This window comes from Suncus etruscus, chromosome 1, assembly GCF_024139225.1.
Source record: "Suncus etruscus isolate mSunEtr1 chromosome 1, mSunEtr1.pri.cur, whole genome shotgun sequence".
NCBI classification, from domain to species: Eukaryota; Metazoa; Chordata; class Mammalia; order Eulipotyphla; family Soricidae; genus Suncus; species Suncus etruscus.
The window spans coordinates 105986670-106005055 of NC_064848.1; the positions used below are offsets into that span (position 1 = coordinate 105986670).

The 18386-nt window shown below is 33.8% G+C and overlaps 1 protein-coding gene across 1 annotated transcript in view; it reads left to right on the top strand.

Moving 5' to 3' along the window:
* PCLO (piccolo presynaptic cytomatrix protein) overlaps positions 1 to 18386 on the top strand; it is a 331891-nt gene that overhangs the window by 205892 nt on the left and 107613 nt on the right. Inside the window, exon 11 of the mRNA XM_049772799.1 lies at positions 5202 to 5327. Coding sequence (XP_049628756.1) covers positions 5202 to 5327 — 126 coding nt within the window. The remainder of the gene's footprint in view (positions 1 to 5201; positions 5328 to 18386) is intronic.

An 18386-nucleotide genomic window follows, 5' to 3' on the forward strand; every position in this document is an offset into this window, starting at 1 on the left:
ATCTATCTATTGAATTTGAGTTGGTACTAGTGCCAAATGTGGCACTTTTGCTATTATTATTTTAATTTTATTATTGTTATTTTAACAATTATTATTGTTACTTTAACAGTAATACTGTAATATGATTTGGATACTGTGAGTTTTCATAGTGGTACAAACTTATTTTAGAATGCTTCAGTCATTATAAAAATTTCCCTTGAAGTTGCTATCAGGATCTGCTTTCAACTCACCTTTACAGTGATAGGTGATAAATTGTACTTTCTGCCTCTGTATTCTTTTTCTAGGCAATTTTTGTAAACTGAACCACACAGTATGGTGTGTACTTGATACTTGGTACTTGAATTATTTTGTTTACCAATAACGTACTGTTAATTATAAAACATTATTTGGATAGTCTATAAATTGAATTTTCCTCAGTTTAGATATGAAATTTTGAATAGTTTCTTATAGTAGAATTATTAAGTTATATAGTAAATTTCTTTTACACTTGGCTGTGGTCATCTGATTTTGTGCTCAGGGATCAACTTATATTGTATCCTTGCCAGAAATATATTTCACTATCTCCATTGTCATTTATTTTCTTTTCCTTTTTTTTTTTTTTTTTTTTTTGGTTTTTGGTCACATCCGGCAGCACTCAGGGGTTACTCCTGGCTCTACTCTCAGAAATCACTCCTGGCAGACTCGGGGACCATATGGGATACCGGGATTCCAAGCAACGTCCTTCTGCATGCAAGGCTAATGCCCTACCTCCATGCTATCTCTCCGGCCCCCTCTATTGTCATTACTAACACTTGATAAAGTCTGTCTTTTTGGGAGAGAGGTGTGTGTGAATGTTAGCTCATTATTGTTTTAACTTGCATTTCTTTTTTTTTTTTTTTTTGGTTTTTGGGCCACACCCAGTAACGCTCAGGGGTTACTCCTGGCTATGTGCTCAGAAGTTGCTCCTGGCTTGGGGGACCATATGGGACACCGGGGGATCGAACCGCGGTCCATCCAAGGTTAGCGCAGGCAAGGCAGGCACCTTACCTTTAGCGCCACCGCCCGGCCCCTTAACTTGCATTTCAACAATGACATATGAATAATTATTTAGGTAGTTATCAATAATACTTCAATCTTCTTTGGTGGAAAATCTACTCAGATATACTGCTCACTATATATTTGCTGTTTACTTCTTACTGAGCTGTGATAGTTCTTAACAATTCCTTTTATATAAGTTCCTAGGAATTTCAGGGAGGTATCTAGAGGTAGAAATCTGAATGGTGGCTTCCAGGAATTATGGTGGCAGAAAGAATAGGGACATTATTAACAAAATAAAAAAAATAAAGTGCATCCTTTATATAAAGTAAATTGCATTATATACAAACAATAATTTATCTTGCCTTTTTTGTTTTCTTTAAAGATGAATTTGAAAAGTCATATTTTTTTCAGTCCCCAAACCCCCCAATTCAGTTGTGTGGATGGATCTCTTCTCCTATTGTGCTGCTATTGGACTTTTGTTGTTATCTTGCTATGCACACATATATTAATAATAATAAATTGCTTACTCTCATTTGGTAGTGATAGTACTGTTTTTGCTGCTTTCCTGTCTCTCCTTTCTTTCCCCCATCAATTAACTCAAAACCAAATTTTGTGCTGACACACAAAATGTTTGGTTTGCACATATATATGTTAGTTTATTTTTTCATTAGAATTATAAAATTTGGGAGACCAGAATGATAGTAGAATAGGTAGGGCATTTGCCTTGCACATGACTGACCCAGGTTTGATACTAGGATCTTGTTGTCTTAATTTAAATTAAAGAGTCCTGGAGTTGGGGGTGGGGATGGTGAGGCCTTACTGGACTCGACCAGCTCCCACAGTCCCTATATTCTGGCAGGTCTGAAGGTTGCAGGGTGAGGGCGGAGAGATTCACAAAGCAGTCAGATGAAGTTCCAGAAGTCAGCCAGCTTTATTTCACAGTCCCTACCGCCATGTACACCGCCTCACATGACCTCTTATACTAAGCCTTTTCCTAGCAGCTACTTCTCTCTACTCCTTCTGGGCTTTTTCAGGCTTACTAACTGGCTGCCAGTTAGTAACTGGCTCCCTTTGGTTATGCTACTGCTGTTGCTTCTTTGATGATGCTCAATTGCTAATGCTGAATCTGATGCTGAATATCTGATGATGCCTCTCTCTAACTTTCCTTCTTATCCCTCCTCTCTCCCCTTCTGCAGACTCCTCTACCCACTCATTCCAGGTGTGGGCAGTTCTGATCATTCAGGTGGGATAAATAAGAAGTTGGAGTGGGGGGAATACCTACAGAATCTCATATAATCCTCCAAACTGGTCAGGATAAAAACTGAGGATAGAACCACATAGTATCGTCCCAAAGCAAACAAACAAACAAAAACCCCACAAATATACTATTAGTTTTAATCATAATTTTGCTGTAGCAAAATGTTTCTTTTATTATATTTTATTCAGAATCTATATTCATTTAGTTCTAAGATCTTTTTTATTGATTTTATATTTGATATAAGGCAGAGGTCCAACTTTTCTTTGATAAATGAAGAAAAATATCCTAGGAGTGATTCTGAGTGCAGAGCCAGCAGTAAGCCTGACACACAGTCAGGTGTGGTCCAAAAAACAAACAAACAAATATAAAAACCAGAGGCCAAAACGATTTCTTTTATTCTGTGTGTGTGTGTGTGTGTGTGTGGTTTTTGTGCCACACCCAGGTGTGTGTGTGTGTGTGTGTGTGTGTGTGTGTGTGTGTGTGTGTGGTTTTTGTGCCACACCCAGGGATACTCAAGAGCCATTCCTGACTATCTGCTAAGATGTCACTCCTTGCTTGGGGGAACCATATAGGAAGCCAGGGAATTGAACTGTGGTCCTTCCTAAGTCAGCCGCCTGCAAGGCGCTCCTGTACCACCTACCGCTCCTGTACCACCACTCCGGCCCTGCCAGGAGCGATTTCTGAGAGCAGAGCCAGGAATAACCCCTGAGAGTCACTATGTGTGGCCCAAAAACAAACAAACAAACAAATAAATAAATGCCTGTATAACTAAATCTGAGCTATCACTAGTTCTGTTTCGTGTCTTTTTGTACCACGTATGGGTAACAAGTGGAAATAAACTAATCTTTGATTATCTGGATTTTTTTCAGATGAATCTCATAATAGACATTTTAAGCTCTCAATTTATAATTTTTCAAGTGATATAAATATTCTCAAAATTGAGTAAAGCGATTGAATAGTGGCTAATAATCTTTTTTCACCAATATCTTTATTGTTATCTATCTAAAGTCTTGTGTAGAAACAATCCTGGGGAATAGTTTTAGTCTAAGAACTTATCTTTACTCAGTTAAGTCTCAACTTAGTTCAGACTAAGTTACTTACTAAATGATGGTGTGCTTTCATCCAGTTGTATTCAATTTGTATTCAATTCAATTATAAGTTAATATATTATAAATCTATAAACACTGAACTAAAAAATATCTAGCTGAAAGTTTTAAGTTTTGGTCACAGAGAAATACTATTTTAGTTCACTCTGACCTCATGACAGTAGCTGGGTTCTAAAAAGCTAACAGTTAAGCATTTTGTTTGTTTCTGTCTGAGGCAGAAGCTTCAGACTGGAAGTAAATAAGGAAAGAAGAGAAACTAAGAGGAAGGGTAATAAAGGAGAGTAGAAGGAAAGGAATAAAAAACATTGATTGGTATCACCTTTCTTGGAAATAAGGAAATGTGTTTCACCATAATATATCTCTACTTGATAAATGACAAAAAAACTTTCCATAATTTAAAATTGCTGCTATTTAAATGTATGAGCATAGATCTTAATTGCAAGACTTTAATTTTGAAGACTAAATGGCATAGAAATAGGAATTTGAAGAATTTGTCTTTTGAAATTTAGTGATATTTAAAGAGTTGTTGATGGTTCTTCAGTCACTAAGTGGAATTATTTTCATTTTAAAGATGAATTAATTGGAGCCAGAGAAATAGCATGGAGGTAAAGCATTTGCCTTACATTAGGAGGACAGTGTTTCGAATCCCAGAATCCAATATGGTCCCCCGAGCCTGCCAGGAGCGATTTCTGAGCAACACTGAGCATTGCCAGGTTTGACCAAAAACAAACAAACAAAAAAAAATTGAGACCAGAGCTTTGGTACAGTGGGTAGGGCATTTGTCTTGCATGCAACCAAACCTGGGCTCCGTCATTCACATCCCGAAAAGGTCCCCAACACTATCAGGAGTAATTTCAGAGTGCAGAGACAGGAGTAACTCTTGAGGATTACTTGCTGTGGCCCCAAAACAAAACAAAACAGTCAAAAATTGATATGTAAATAATTGTTTTTCTTCACTAAAGGAGAAGCATTCTGCTTTCCTTGATTATTTTCCTTATTATCCTTGACATTTCTTACAAAAAATATACTTGTATTACATGCACACATTTTCTGATGGATAAAAATAAGTTTAAAATATCAGTAGTTAATTTTTTATCTTAGATTTCTCATAATCATCATTTCCATCTTTTTTCATAGGTAAATTACCAAAAATCTGTTTTTTTTTTTTGGTTTTTGATTTTTGGGTCACACCGGTAGTGCTCAGGGGTTACTCTTGGCTCTATGCTCAGAAATCGCTACTGGCAACCTCAGGGGACTATATGGGACGTTGGGATTCGGACCTTCTGCATCCTTCTGCATGCAAGGCAAACGCCTTACCTCCATGCTATCTCTCCGGCCCCAGAAAATCTGTTCTTTAATGTATCATACAAAAATGCTAAATTATTTATTTATCTTTTATCTTGTAATAAGTGCCATACTAATGTACCAGCTTTTGTAGAGATGAATTAAGCCTTAAATTAGAAGTATTCATATTACAGTTATTTTTACTTTATGAATTATTTGTATAAAAACTTGTATCTTTTTCATAATATTACTGCTTTAATCCATTTATTAATTCACAAATGAATCATATGTTCTGGAGTTTCTGATACTGAGAACAACTTATTACGAATATTTGTTAAATTCCTAGTCTAAACTAAATGAAGATTGTTATATCTTCATCAAATTGATGAAATAAAAAATGTTTTTATCACAAAGTTAATCTTTTTATCTTCCCAGGATTTCAGAGTTCTCTTTCATATCAAGTCTAATTTAATTTATAACAATTTAATTAATTTAGTAATTAAGTTATTACTAATAATTTGCATTTTTTAATTCAGGTAATGGATTAGGAATTAGAATTGTGGGTGGTAAAGAAATACCTGGACATAGTGGAGAAATTGGAGCCTATATTGCCAAGATTCTTCCAGGGGGAAGTGCAGAACAGACAGGGAAACTCATGGAAGGTAAGATAAAATATTTCAATGTAAATTTAAATGATTCTATTCATATTATATAATTTTATAATATATCATGTTTCATTTTAAAATGCATATTTTACTTCCTAAGTAAGCATCTATTATTATAATTTATAATTATTATTTTGTAATGCAATAACAATAAATATATGAAGTTATATTATTTTGTTTTCAATTGCATTGTCCCTTTGATGAGTTCTGATGTGAATATTTTAACAACAAAGTAACAAAGATTTTATACTGACTGATATGGTATTTTAAAAATCACAAGTTACATCAATATTTTGTAAATATTAACAAAATTGTGTTGAAATCAGAGACATGACACGTTGAAGTCAGGTCAACAAATCAGTCACTCACAGTCTAAATCAATCTTTGCCTTTTTTTGTAAAATGGATTATTGGAGAATAGCCAGAATAAATTTTTAAAAACTATACATTGTTTTCCCTACTAGAAAGGTAAAATGCATTCATGACAGAATCTAAGTGTTACACAAATATAACTCTTTGACCATTATAGCTTCTAGCCACTTTCAAAAGCTTTCTACCTCATTACATCATATCATTTTAAAATAATAAGTTATTTATACCTAATAGATCATAAAATATATATCTCACCAGTTTCTTTTTAGTACAAGTATTATAGTTTGAATGTCAAGATACATAACAATATATACATACATAACAATGGATTTAACTTATCAGTTGGCTGTCTGCCATTTTCAACATTTATTTATTTGATTTACTCTGTTTTGTGGTTACATCCATCAAAACTTAGAGATTACTCCTGGCTCACTGCTCAGGAATCACTTCTGTTGGTTCTTGGGGGACTATCTGGGAGACCCAGGATCAAACTTGGGTCAGCTGTGGGTAAGGCAAATTCTCTACCTACAGCAACTATTGCTCAGATCTCATTCTTCCAAACTTTTTTTTTTTCATTTTTTTTTTTATTTTTCCAAACTTTAACATGAGTATAGTTTGGAGACTTTCAACAATGTTTTTACAATAACAAATTTTATCATTAAGTAGCTTTGACTTAACTTTTTATATTACTGTAGATAAAATATTTATAAATTATTTTATCATTTAATAGATTAGTAAAACACTTCTCTGTACTCTCTTAAGACTTTTAATCAAATTAAAATAATTCATTATAATTAAAAAATAAAATGGATGAAAACCTACCAAAGTTGGTCCTTATTTTATAAATTATTAGGATAATATAAACTCAAGTCAAAATGTATTCATCATGGTCTTCTGCTGGAACAAGCTTGAAAAACTATACTATGTATATCACTTCCCAAATTTTTGTTTTATGACATAATTCATTACTTAGATTGGCCATGTTGGCAGTATCAGCAATATTTGCTTAAAGCACAAATATATATTAAAAATCAGCCTTTTGCTTATTGGTTATTGCTTATTTGCTGGTTTTCAGAATACCAATTTATCACAATATAACCAAGTATATAATAGAAAACCTATTATATAAATTGTACCAATCTAATGTTATTTAAAAAAACAACAAAGTTAAGAACTAATAAAATTCCTAAGTAAAGGAACAAATGAGTATGAGTTTTCTGTGACAATACTTATATTAATAAAATCTAATGTATATATTGTTACTGGAATTGACTCATTTTTAAGAATGATTTAAGGCATGATTTAAGCACAATATTGTCCATATTTATTTATATAAAATGTTTTAAAAATGCCTTATCAGTTTGACAAATATATTAGAATAATTTGAATATACAATTGCATGTCCTTATTTATACTTATACCATTGACATAAGTAGATGTCATGAAAAAGAATAAATTCAAGATAATTTCATGAAATTTACTATGATAAGTGATGTTCTTTACTTTCAGTCACCTGTTTGGCAACTACATATAATTAAATTTGAATAATAAGTATGATAAAATGTCACTCAAGAGTGATAATGGAAACAAAACTAAAATTACCTTTGTTATTTTTCAAGCTTAAAGACTACTTTAAAATTATGCATCTCTGTTTTGGATGTAATGGGTTTTTACTTTATGTAATTGGTTTAATTGGAAAATCATTAGAATCTATGAACATGTGGAATAATAAGTTTTTATTTTATAGTTGTCTTACTCTTCCAAATTTTGCTAAGGCGCCAACTCAGGCCTTTCTCTCAGGATTTATCTTATGATTAGAGTCTGGTTATTCTATAAGCACCTCCATATTTATTATGTGTAACATCTAAATTTGCTTCTTTACTATTAAAATTTTTGGGAGGGTGGGGTCTTGGGTCACACCTGGCAGCTCTCATGGGTTACTCCTGGCTCTGCGCTCAGAAATTGCCCCTGGCAGGCACATAGAATCATATGAGATGCCGGGATTCGAATCACTGTCCTTCTGGATGTAAGGCAAATACCCTACCTCCATGCTATCTCTCCAGCCCCTTTACTATTAATATATTAATAAAATACTTGACAATATTAGAACCCTTATGCTGTCTTAATTACCCCATGTTTTTGGTTTTAAAATGTTAAATATTTTGAGGAATAACTTTGATGTATCATAAATTATATATTTTATCAAGCATAAGTAACATATTTTGTGTCTAGAATTTTTAATATTTGTGATTTTTACTTAACAAAATTGTTTATTGAAGGCATAAAATCATGTTAGTTCCTATAGTTTGAATAAATTGTTTCCTAGGAAAAATGTGTACCCATGAATATAGAGAGTTAGTCGATAAAAGTGTATGTATTTGTGTTTATTCAATTAAGTTTTCTTGTGTATATAATAAATTTCAGGTATATATTGGAATTAACATGATCATCTTCACTGATACCTTTCTTCATTTCTGTATATAAGATGTTATATACTCAGAATTTAATCAGCATTATCTTACAGTTTATTTAAAACACAAATGACAATTTGGTTGACTGTAGAATTATGAAACTAGCCTCCCTTTTACCTTCATGATAAACTTCAAAGCTGTTCAGAGATAGTTTGATGACACTGCTGATTCTTCTACATTTGGTCATTTATCCTGTAATAGACTTTTCAGACATATCCTGTCTGGCATGTTAATATCCTTGCAGCACTTATTGACAGACTCTGTGGACTTTTCAGAAAATGTTTTAAAATGCCCTCTATCTTTTCAGTCTCTTGTGAATTTTAGTCTCTCGAGCATTTAGAGCATATTGAATAATCATATTAGTATGAATGCCTATATATTTATTAGATTTTTATCGGTATTATTTTGAAAGCACTTGCATGTGTAACTAACATTAAATGAATAGAGAGAAAATGTCTGCAATATACAGTATACTTTATGAATTAACTCTTTTGCTGATTTGTTTGGAAATATTTTTTGGGGGGCAGGCATGTGGGATATTGGAATATACCTCATATTGCTTAGTACCAAAACTCCTGGCAGTTCTCAGGTGATGATATGCAGGGCCAGCAAGAAACTGAATTCAGCAAAAAGCAAGGCATGCACCTTCCTTACCCACATACTCCTTTCTAGCCCTGAAAATAAAGTTTACTTCATCCTTTTAAAAAGCAAATTTCTGGCTCTCAGGCTGCAAGATATTGCATGGAGTTCCTCTGAGGTCTCCAGAACAAAAGAGGGATAGAGGGACGGAAGAGTAAGGGGGTTGACTTCTGCTATTTTCAATAAAGTTGCTGATGCTTAGTCAAAAGAAAATAATTTCTGGACCAAGTTGTTTATCTTGTTACATGATATATGTGAATGCTGTGTTTCACAATGCGAAGAATCTGGGATTAATTTAAATAATCATGAAGTCGCTCAGCAGACCTCAGATAACAGGATTTCACCGTTCCTCTTGCAACTGGTAACAGTGGGGTCTCTGAGCGCGGGAGCTGGCAGACAGGACCCGTGTACTGAACCCGAGTGCAGGGAGATGGGAACCCCCAATCAGTGGTCCTCAAACTATGGCCCGCGGGCTACATATTGTATTTGTATCTGTTTTGTTTCTTCATTGCAAAATAAGGTATATGCAGTGTGCATAAGAATTTGTTCATAAGTTTTGTTTTTACTATAGTCAGACCCTCCAGTGGTTTGAGGGACAGTGAACTGGCCCCCCGTTTAAAAAGTTTGAGGACCCAAGTAAGGCCAAGCAGCTGGGTCTCCAGGGGTATGAGGGAAGGGAAACCAGCCCCTTCCATTGCCACAAATGGGGCTTTGCGGGGGAACCTCCTTGCAGGGGGATCCTTTCTCATCAGTCCTCATTGACAAAAACGCTGGGGTGTGCATCAACTGTACTTTGTTAACCATGATTCCACAATGCTCATAATTTTAGATTGTTCCTAGGAAAGGTAACAGAATGGCCCAAGACCCGGAGGATAATACTTGATAGACCTCTAAAGTCTATCTATATGTAGGCATGAGTTTGTACACAGTGGTCTTCTCTCTGATTGCCAAACCTAAACTGTAAACCAGGGGTCTCAACCTCGCAGCCCGCGGGCCGTTTGCGGCCCTCTGTACAACATTTTGTGGCCCGCGGCCAGCCTTCAAATATCACAGTATTCGCGATTCGTTTACAGAATAATCGCAATAAAAATCGCATTAGTAAGAAAAAATTTTTTTTTGAAATTTTTTCTTACTAATGCGATTTTTTATTGCGAATATTCGGTAAGCGAAATCCCTAATGCGGCCCTGCCTCACCCCGACTTTGCCTCCTGCGGCCCCCAGGTAAATTGAGTTTGAAACCCCTGATGTAAACAATCCATGTCTGTAGTGTATATGGCCCCTCTTATATATCACCCCTTCCCCACTTCAGAAACCCTTCTATCCTCTCATCCCCCAATCCTGATCCGTTATTCCCCCTCATTTAACGTTCTTGGTTTTGGAGGGGGGTACACCCGTTTGATGCTGCTCAGGAGTTACTCCTGGCTAAGCACTCAGAAATTGCTCCTGGCTTGGGGGGACCATATGGGACGCCGGGGAAATCGAACCACGGTCCTTCCTTGGCTAGCGCTTGCAAGGCAAACACCTTACCTCTAGCGCCACCTCACCAGCCCCTTATTTAACGTTCTTTACCCTCAGTTCTTAACTCATTAGGCACGAGATGACCTCCTGCCCTAACAAACCACCCCCAGCTCCCAAAACGAAAAGACACCCTCTCAGTTCACATCTCTTGCCGGGCAAGAAACTACAACCAACAAACCGGCTGACTCATGCTATGTGGCCTTTCTCAACCCCCTCAAAACGTGGACTGTGGCATGGTACGGAATTCAGCTTCAGAAAGATCCCCAGCTCAAGAACAATACCTAATCCCTTTATGCTGCAAATCATATCTCAAACTCAACAAGACCATGGTGTGTGATGAAAAAGTGACTTAGATTTTACCCTCCACAAGAGTATCTCAAAAGACTTGAGATGCCTATATTGTCTTTGTATGTTTAATATATCTATAATAATGCATCTTAGGGTGTTTATTCCCAAACATAAAGGTAGCTTCATCCATCAGTTTTTTCTTTAATTACTTTTTTAAAATTCAGTTATATATATTTTTTTTCTTTAACCTCACCTGCTTGGTTCTGCTTGGTACAAAAACTGAGAAGAAAAAGCCTTGCCTGGGATAAAATCTCAGGTCAAAACCAGAGCACAGAGATCGTGTAGCCTGTCATTCTTACCCCCAAATGCACCAGCAATATAATATGACACCATATGCTTTTGTATAGGCACAGTAAGAAAGGGGAAATCTTATGCACAGAAACAAGATCTTATCTTCTAGGGATAAGTACTCATACTATGTATAATACAGGGACGCCTCCCACCATGAACATGTGTCATGTGCACACAACTCAAGTCTCCCTGAGATTAGACAGTGTTTGTCCAACCCTGAACCCCAGATCCCAGATGTAGAACTGCAACAACACCAGGAACCAAACTCCCCTGGGAAATTCCTAACACCTCTCTGGCACCAACTTGTACCAGTTCTGATATGACATTCCAACAACGAGGAAACAACAATAGCTTGATCTAAGGATAGGTTGTCCTATCACATCACCTAACTGTAAAATGAAATCAGAAGACATGTAATCCTTAGATCTGTGTAAAACCAAGAGTGCTAACTACAGAAGACTGACTTCGACAACCATGACTGGGCAGAACTTATTCTGGGACCAATAGACTAGGACTTGTATAAAAATTAAGATCTCTAATTATAGAGGTCTGACTTTGACAACGAAGACTGAGCAGAACTTTTGGAACCATAATGAAGACTCTATCCTAGACTTTAGCCTAGGATGTGAGCAAAAACCAAAACCATTTATTACAGAAGAACATTATTTTAACAATAATAATGGAACAGAACTTCTATAACCATAAAGACCCTATCCTAGACTTTGTCCTATGACCTGTGCAAATACCAAGATCTCTAGCAACAGAGGCCTGATTTTATCATCTACAACTGAGCAGAAAGTTCCCTGGCACCATAAAAAAGACCTTGGGGTGTGGTAATGAACATGTGTGTACAGAGCCAGTAGTTATTCCTATCAGAGTTTGCTTCAAGGGCGGAGAAGCCCTGAATGTCTAAGGCCAAGGGAATTCCTTTTCTTACTTCCCCAATACTTACTATGCCTGTTCAAAAAAAAGAGGGGGGTTTGAACATAAACCTTACCATACCAGCACTCCTTTTGTTTTGTTTGTTTTTAACTTTTTCTCTTTTTTCCTCTTTTTTTCCTTTTCTTTCTTTTCACTCTTATTATTTGGTAATTTTTTTGCTGCTGGGTGCTTTTTTTTTTTGGGGGGGTGCTTTTCTTGATACTGTCTTTTTTTTAAACTGTTGGGGGTTTTTTGTTGTTGTTGTTGTTGTTGTTATGTTTTTCTTTTTTGTTTTTGTTTTTGTCTTATTCCAGCAGAACCACACAACTTGAATCATCTTGTTCTGCCTCATGAATTGAGGAGGAAAATAAAAATGAACAGTACCAGGACCAAATAGCTGTATGACCATTGAGAGGACTTAAAAAATGATCAGACTTAAACACCAAACCCAAAGTCAACAACAACAGAATTGATACCCTATCTACAACAAGCTATTCACAGAGGGAGACAGTTACACTAGCACTCCAGGAGGCAAAGGAGGGAGATATGGGACACATGATGGGAAAAGGAGGAGAGGGAGGACAACCCTAGTGGTGGGAATGGCCCTGATTCATTGTCACTCTGTACCTTCAATATTTCTCTGAAAGATTTGTTATTCACTTTTTGGTCACAATAAAAATCAATATTTAAAAAATAATAAGAAAAAAATAAGTTAATTTTATAATAGTTTTAATATTAGTTTATATACTGTTCCCACAATAACAATTCAATTAGGATATTATATTAATCATAATTCCTCAGAACTTTAGTTTTATAAGCTCACAATATATATTTTTTTTAACTCAGGCAGGTACTTAAAGAATTCTAGTATTACCAAATCTTAAATATATTCTCATAAATTTTGTAAGTATTATTATACAAATATAAAAAATATCTTTTACTTTCTATGACTTTTCTTTTAATGCACAAAATGGGTCTTTGTTATATCTGAGAAACATGAAGATAAAAGATCTAGTGGCCTATACTATAAATCTAAGTTTTCTTTTGGGTTATACTTTAAAATAATTTAGATAACACTGTTATAGCTATAAAATGCTTATTATTTTTGTAGTTTCAAATGCTGTCTATCCAATATTTTCTCATTCTTTACTTTGGTAGTATTTCTCTTTAAACTATATTCAACTAAAATTATACTTGAATGCCTAGACTTTGAATGTAGTTTGCTACCTTCTACTTCCATTTTAAATCTTTATTCTTTAACTTAAAGCCTTATTTGTAGTATAAGCCTTATTTATATTAAAATGTTATTACCATGTTCAGTATAGTCAGTTCCTTTCCAATGGACTTGAAAAATTAGATGCTTCCTCTATGATAAATTTTCTTTGATTTTGAATATTTTGTATTTGAAACTCTCAATATCAATATAATAGTAGAATTTTATTGAGATTTAAATTCATGATTTGCTTTAAAAATATTCCCTTTAAAATTAGTATTGAATAGCATTTTTATACCTAAGTTCCATCTCCAATTCTATTTATCTTCAATTACATTTTTTTTTCTTTTTGGGGTCACACCCTGCAGTTCTCAGGGATTACTCCTGGCTCTGAGCTCAGAAATCACTCCTGGCAGGGTTTGGGGACCAAATGGGATGCCAGGAATTAAACCCAGTGTTGGCTGCATTATAGGCAAACACTCTTCCACTCTGCTATATCTTCGGCCCCTTCAAATAACATTTTTACACCTAACTTCCATCTCTATTTTTTTGCAATTTATAATAAAGTTGTTAATATCTTATGAATAGCACAGGCATTATATTCTCTAATAAAGTCCTGGTTCAGCTGTACTTTATGTTCTATCCAAATGGGAGTTTATGTTTAACAGAAACCTTTTCTCTGCATTCTTAGTACATACTTAGCATAGTGCTGAGAGAAAAAAACACACATAATATTTAGAATGAGTGATAAAGAAATTTCAAGTTTTGGTACTAAAACATTGCATAAAACCATAAAATGATAGATAGAATAACACTATTATCTATAAATTATTCACTGTTATTTATTAATTGCTTCAATGAAGGGAATGAGGCCTGTATTTTTGATGAACATTTGTCCTATAGTGCAAAACAAAATAAAACCCCCAAAATATAGAGAAGTATATATAAAACATTTGTTCAAACAAAATAAAACCCCCAAAATATAGAGAAGTATATATAAAACATTTGTTCTATAGTGCAAAACAAAATAAAACCCCCAAAATATAGAGAAGTATATATAAAACAACTATATACTCATATATTCTACTATTAAAATTGTTTTTTAATTCTTATGTCATGATATAGGAAAAATAGTCTAACTCACAGTATTAAAGTCTCTTACATTCACCTTTTATCTCCCAAATGTCTATTCTTTCAATTTTTTAGTTTCATGTGTTCATTCATAAATTATTGTCCTGTTTTTATTATTTTTGAGTCTATATAAATAGAATAAATTACTAAAGAGTTGCTTTATACTTTTGGAAGTTGCATAAAATTTTGACCCTTAGTTGTGTTTTTTTTTGTTTGTTTTTTTGGTTTTGCTTTGTCTCTTGTTTATGGGTGACACCTGATGTAGTTAAAGGCTTATTCCTGCCTCTGTTCTCAGGTATCACTCTTTGTAGTGCTCAAGGGACATTATGCAGTACCATATGCAAGGCAAGCATTATAACCACTGTTTATGGTACAATCTCCAACTTTTATGAGTTCTATGTAAGGTGTTGTTATAGTTCTAATTCACTTATCTTAATTATAAAAAAAATTATACATTTGTATTTCTTTACAACTTAATTGAAATGTTTAGCCAATTATTTGTACTTTTTTTCAAATATTTTTATAATTGTTAAAGAAGTCTTCTTGTACACATGTACAGACATTTCTTTTACAGTTAACCTTTATTTTACTGTGACAATCTTGTTATATAATATAGAAACATTGTGTAGTTTCTTTAAATGTAAAACTTCAACAAGTTTTTAAAATTGTTCCTGAAGTTTACTTCTGTATTACTGGATAGTAAATTAGTGTACTAGTTTTCCTTTATTTTTGTTCCTCCTTATCTATATCCATTTTCAAAGATAATCTGATCCCAATAGTACAATTATCACTATACTTTTATTGTCCTATTGGTAGATGGGGTATTATCATTTCCTATTCATATTTTTCCACTTTGGTGTATTAAGCAAGTTGAACTCCAAATCATTAATTTACTTAAAATTTTTGTTTGTTTGTTTTGGGGCCGCACCTGGCAGTACTCAGGGCTTATCCTCAACTCTGCTCTCAAGGATTACTCCTAGCATTTTTGGGGAATAAAAGAGGGTGTCAGCAATCAAATTTATGTCAACCATGAACAATGCAAACACTTTACCTACTGTGCTGTCTCTCCGGCCCTGCTCTGTACCATTTATTAAATAGTATATTATTAGTCCTGGTAATTTGTAGTACTCTATTTTTCACACTAATTGATTCATGTATTAATGTTCTAATGCATATGTCTCTCTATTTGTATATTACTGTTTTAATGATGATAGCTTCATATTAAGATTTTACATATGATAGGTAACACCATATTCCTGCTCTTCACAATTATTCTGGAACAATTATTAGGATTTGACTTTGTGTTAAATTCTAGAATAACTTGGTCAATTTCTAGGAAATATCTATAGTGTTTGTATACTATTTTATGAATAAATTTGGCAAAATATGTTATTTTATATTAAATCATTTTGTACAGTATTTAATAGCTCATATGCAGAAATTTTGCTCTACTTTGAGTTTTAATTATTGTTTGCCGAATCAATAAAATAATGCTAGGATAGCTGCAGAAAAGATAGAGTAGAGAAATCAAATAACATTAAATTTTATTTAGATAATACATTGTACGAAATTTAGCTAGATAATACATTGTACGAAATTTAGCCTTTCATGCATATATTATTTTTCTTTTTATTTTTTTGGTTGATAGTATATATCGACAATGTTCAGAGCTTCCTGATGGCTCTGTTCTCATAGATCATTTCTGATAGACATTAGGACAATATGGGCTGCCGGGGATCAAACCTGGGTCAGATGTATGCAAAGCAAGTGTCCTACCCACTATACTATTTTTGTACTTCACCCAGTAGTTCACCTCAGGAATTATTATTTGTAAGCTTTATTCATTATTGTATTCCTAGGTCTTACTTTTTAAACTTTATTTTCTGATATATGTCATAATTGTGAGATACATTACAGGAATTCTAAATTTTTAAAATTTTCTTAGAAAAGATATCAATACACAAGAACTATATAGTATTTAGCAAAAATATGAGTTGGCAGGTTGCTAGACTGAAAGTTTATCTAATAAATATTTGAAGATGATAGTATCCATAATTTATATCTTGATAGTGACTAAATTAAATTTGTTTAGAATAATTTTGGTAAGCTGTTTGGGGCTAAGGCAAGAATCAAATGCTGAGTTCCTAATGTGACTTTGAAACCATTCTTCATGATCAGTAGGAAAAGAAAAATAGGACAGCAAAGTATCAATATCAGTTGTGTGCATAATTGCTTGTAAATTTAGCTAGGATGTATGGAAAGATAGTGTATTCCAAGAGTTAAACTCAAACAAAATTAGATTATTCATTACTCATTTCTGTGCTGTTTTGTGAAGAAATACACAGGGTATTCTAGGCAGAAGTGTGCCGATGGTATAAATTCTACTCCATGGATCTTTTTATTCTTAGTTTTCAGTTGCTTTAGTGTGGGCTATTAGCTAGCTGTTAGCTAGCTATATCTTTGCAAAGCAGAACTGTCAGGGTTTCTGGAAAGAAAACACTGTTGGATTTATGGTTGAGAAGAACAATTGGAATGATGGAGGTTAGATGTTGGTGATTTTTAGCAGTTGGCCTCTGGAGTTTTCTGTCATGAAGACATCTATGAAAGAAGATCTAAGTCCAATAGTATAATGAGAAGACACTTTCCTGTGTGACTTAAGGGAGAATGTTCCTAGGCAAAAAAGTCTCTATATCTGCTTATGCTTTTTTGGCATATGTTACAGATGGCATGGCAGTGATCAAGGTTGGAGATCAAGAAACACAGCACACAGATGAGTGAGCTTCCTTGTTCTTGTTCCAGGGGGATTACAGGTATGGATTGGTCATTAGCATGAGATTTTTCAAAATACCTACACGCTAGTATTTCAGGTACATATGACACAAGTCACATTTCATGTCAATGCAAATATTTTATAATGTATATTTTGCAGTCAGTCTTATGGGAAAATATAAACATGACTGCACAAACTGGTAGCTTGTAACACATTTTTAGAATGCATTATCATATTTCCCTTGTAAGGATATCAATAATTAGCTATATTACAGAACTGATATCTCTTTTTTTATTCTTTTATTTTGGAATTTTTCAGACAAAAACAAAATCAGTCAGAATATTTCTGATAAGACATTAAAAAGAAAAATAATTGCAACATTTTATATACTTTTTAAGCATTTAGTCTACTCTAAACTCTAGTTAGAGTAGTTGGCTTTTTAGCAACAAGAGTAGTGTACTTTGAAATATTTTAGGTGTGTTCTGTTGGATTACTTCTTGCTCAACAATTGTTTCTGTACGTAAATTTCTGGATCTGCTAGTCAGTAAGCTGAATTTGAAAGGTTAATTTGAAAGCAAAGATGCCGAACTATCTATTTATATTCATGCAGATTTAAGCCAGACAGCACATTAACATTTACAATGTATAGAGAAAATGTTTTCAGTCTGACAGATTGAGGTTTAAATTCAACTCCATTACTACCTTCATAGATTGATTGACATTTAGCACTTTGTTCTCAGTTAGGAAATTGAGATAAGAATTTTCAAATTGTTAGCAAAATTAAAAATAATTAATTAGGAGCAAATGTTATGTAATGTTTGGCTTAGGGTTTCATGCAAGTGGTGAAAATACTGCTTGCTTTCATATTGAAGATCTTTGGTGATAAGATAATTGCTGTGCTGCACTGGCTTTTCTTTATCTACATGTGCTTAGATAATTCATCATGATTGGAGACATAGCTCTGAATTGCAAGGTAGATAAAGAAAAAGACACCAAATGTTGGCTTCAAAGACTGAATTATGCTTTCTTTGTGACTTGAGCCAAGATTTTTTTTCTCAAAGTCTCATTTTATTTTGGTTGCATAATTAAGAGGTCAAGTCCTGTTTTTCTAGGATAGCAACAAGCGTCAAAGAAGCTTGAGTGATTTGCAAACACTTTAAATCAATATATTGGTGATAGAAGCAGTTTCATTAATACATATTAAACTTTAATGTATCACTATTAATCTTATAGAGATACTACCTATGTAAGAAATACTGAACTATGAAAGGTATCTGATATGGTCTGTCACTTAAATATCACTTGTCAACAACAAAATAGAACTTCCAAAGTGAGCATGAGTAAGTCAATTCTTTCTCATTTTTCTTTATTTCTTCTGTTTAT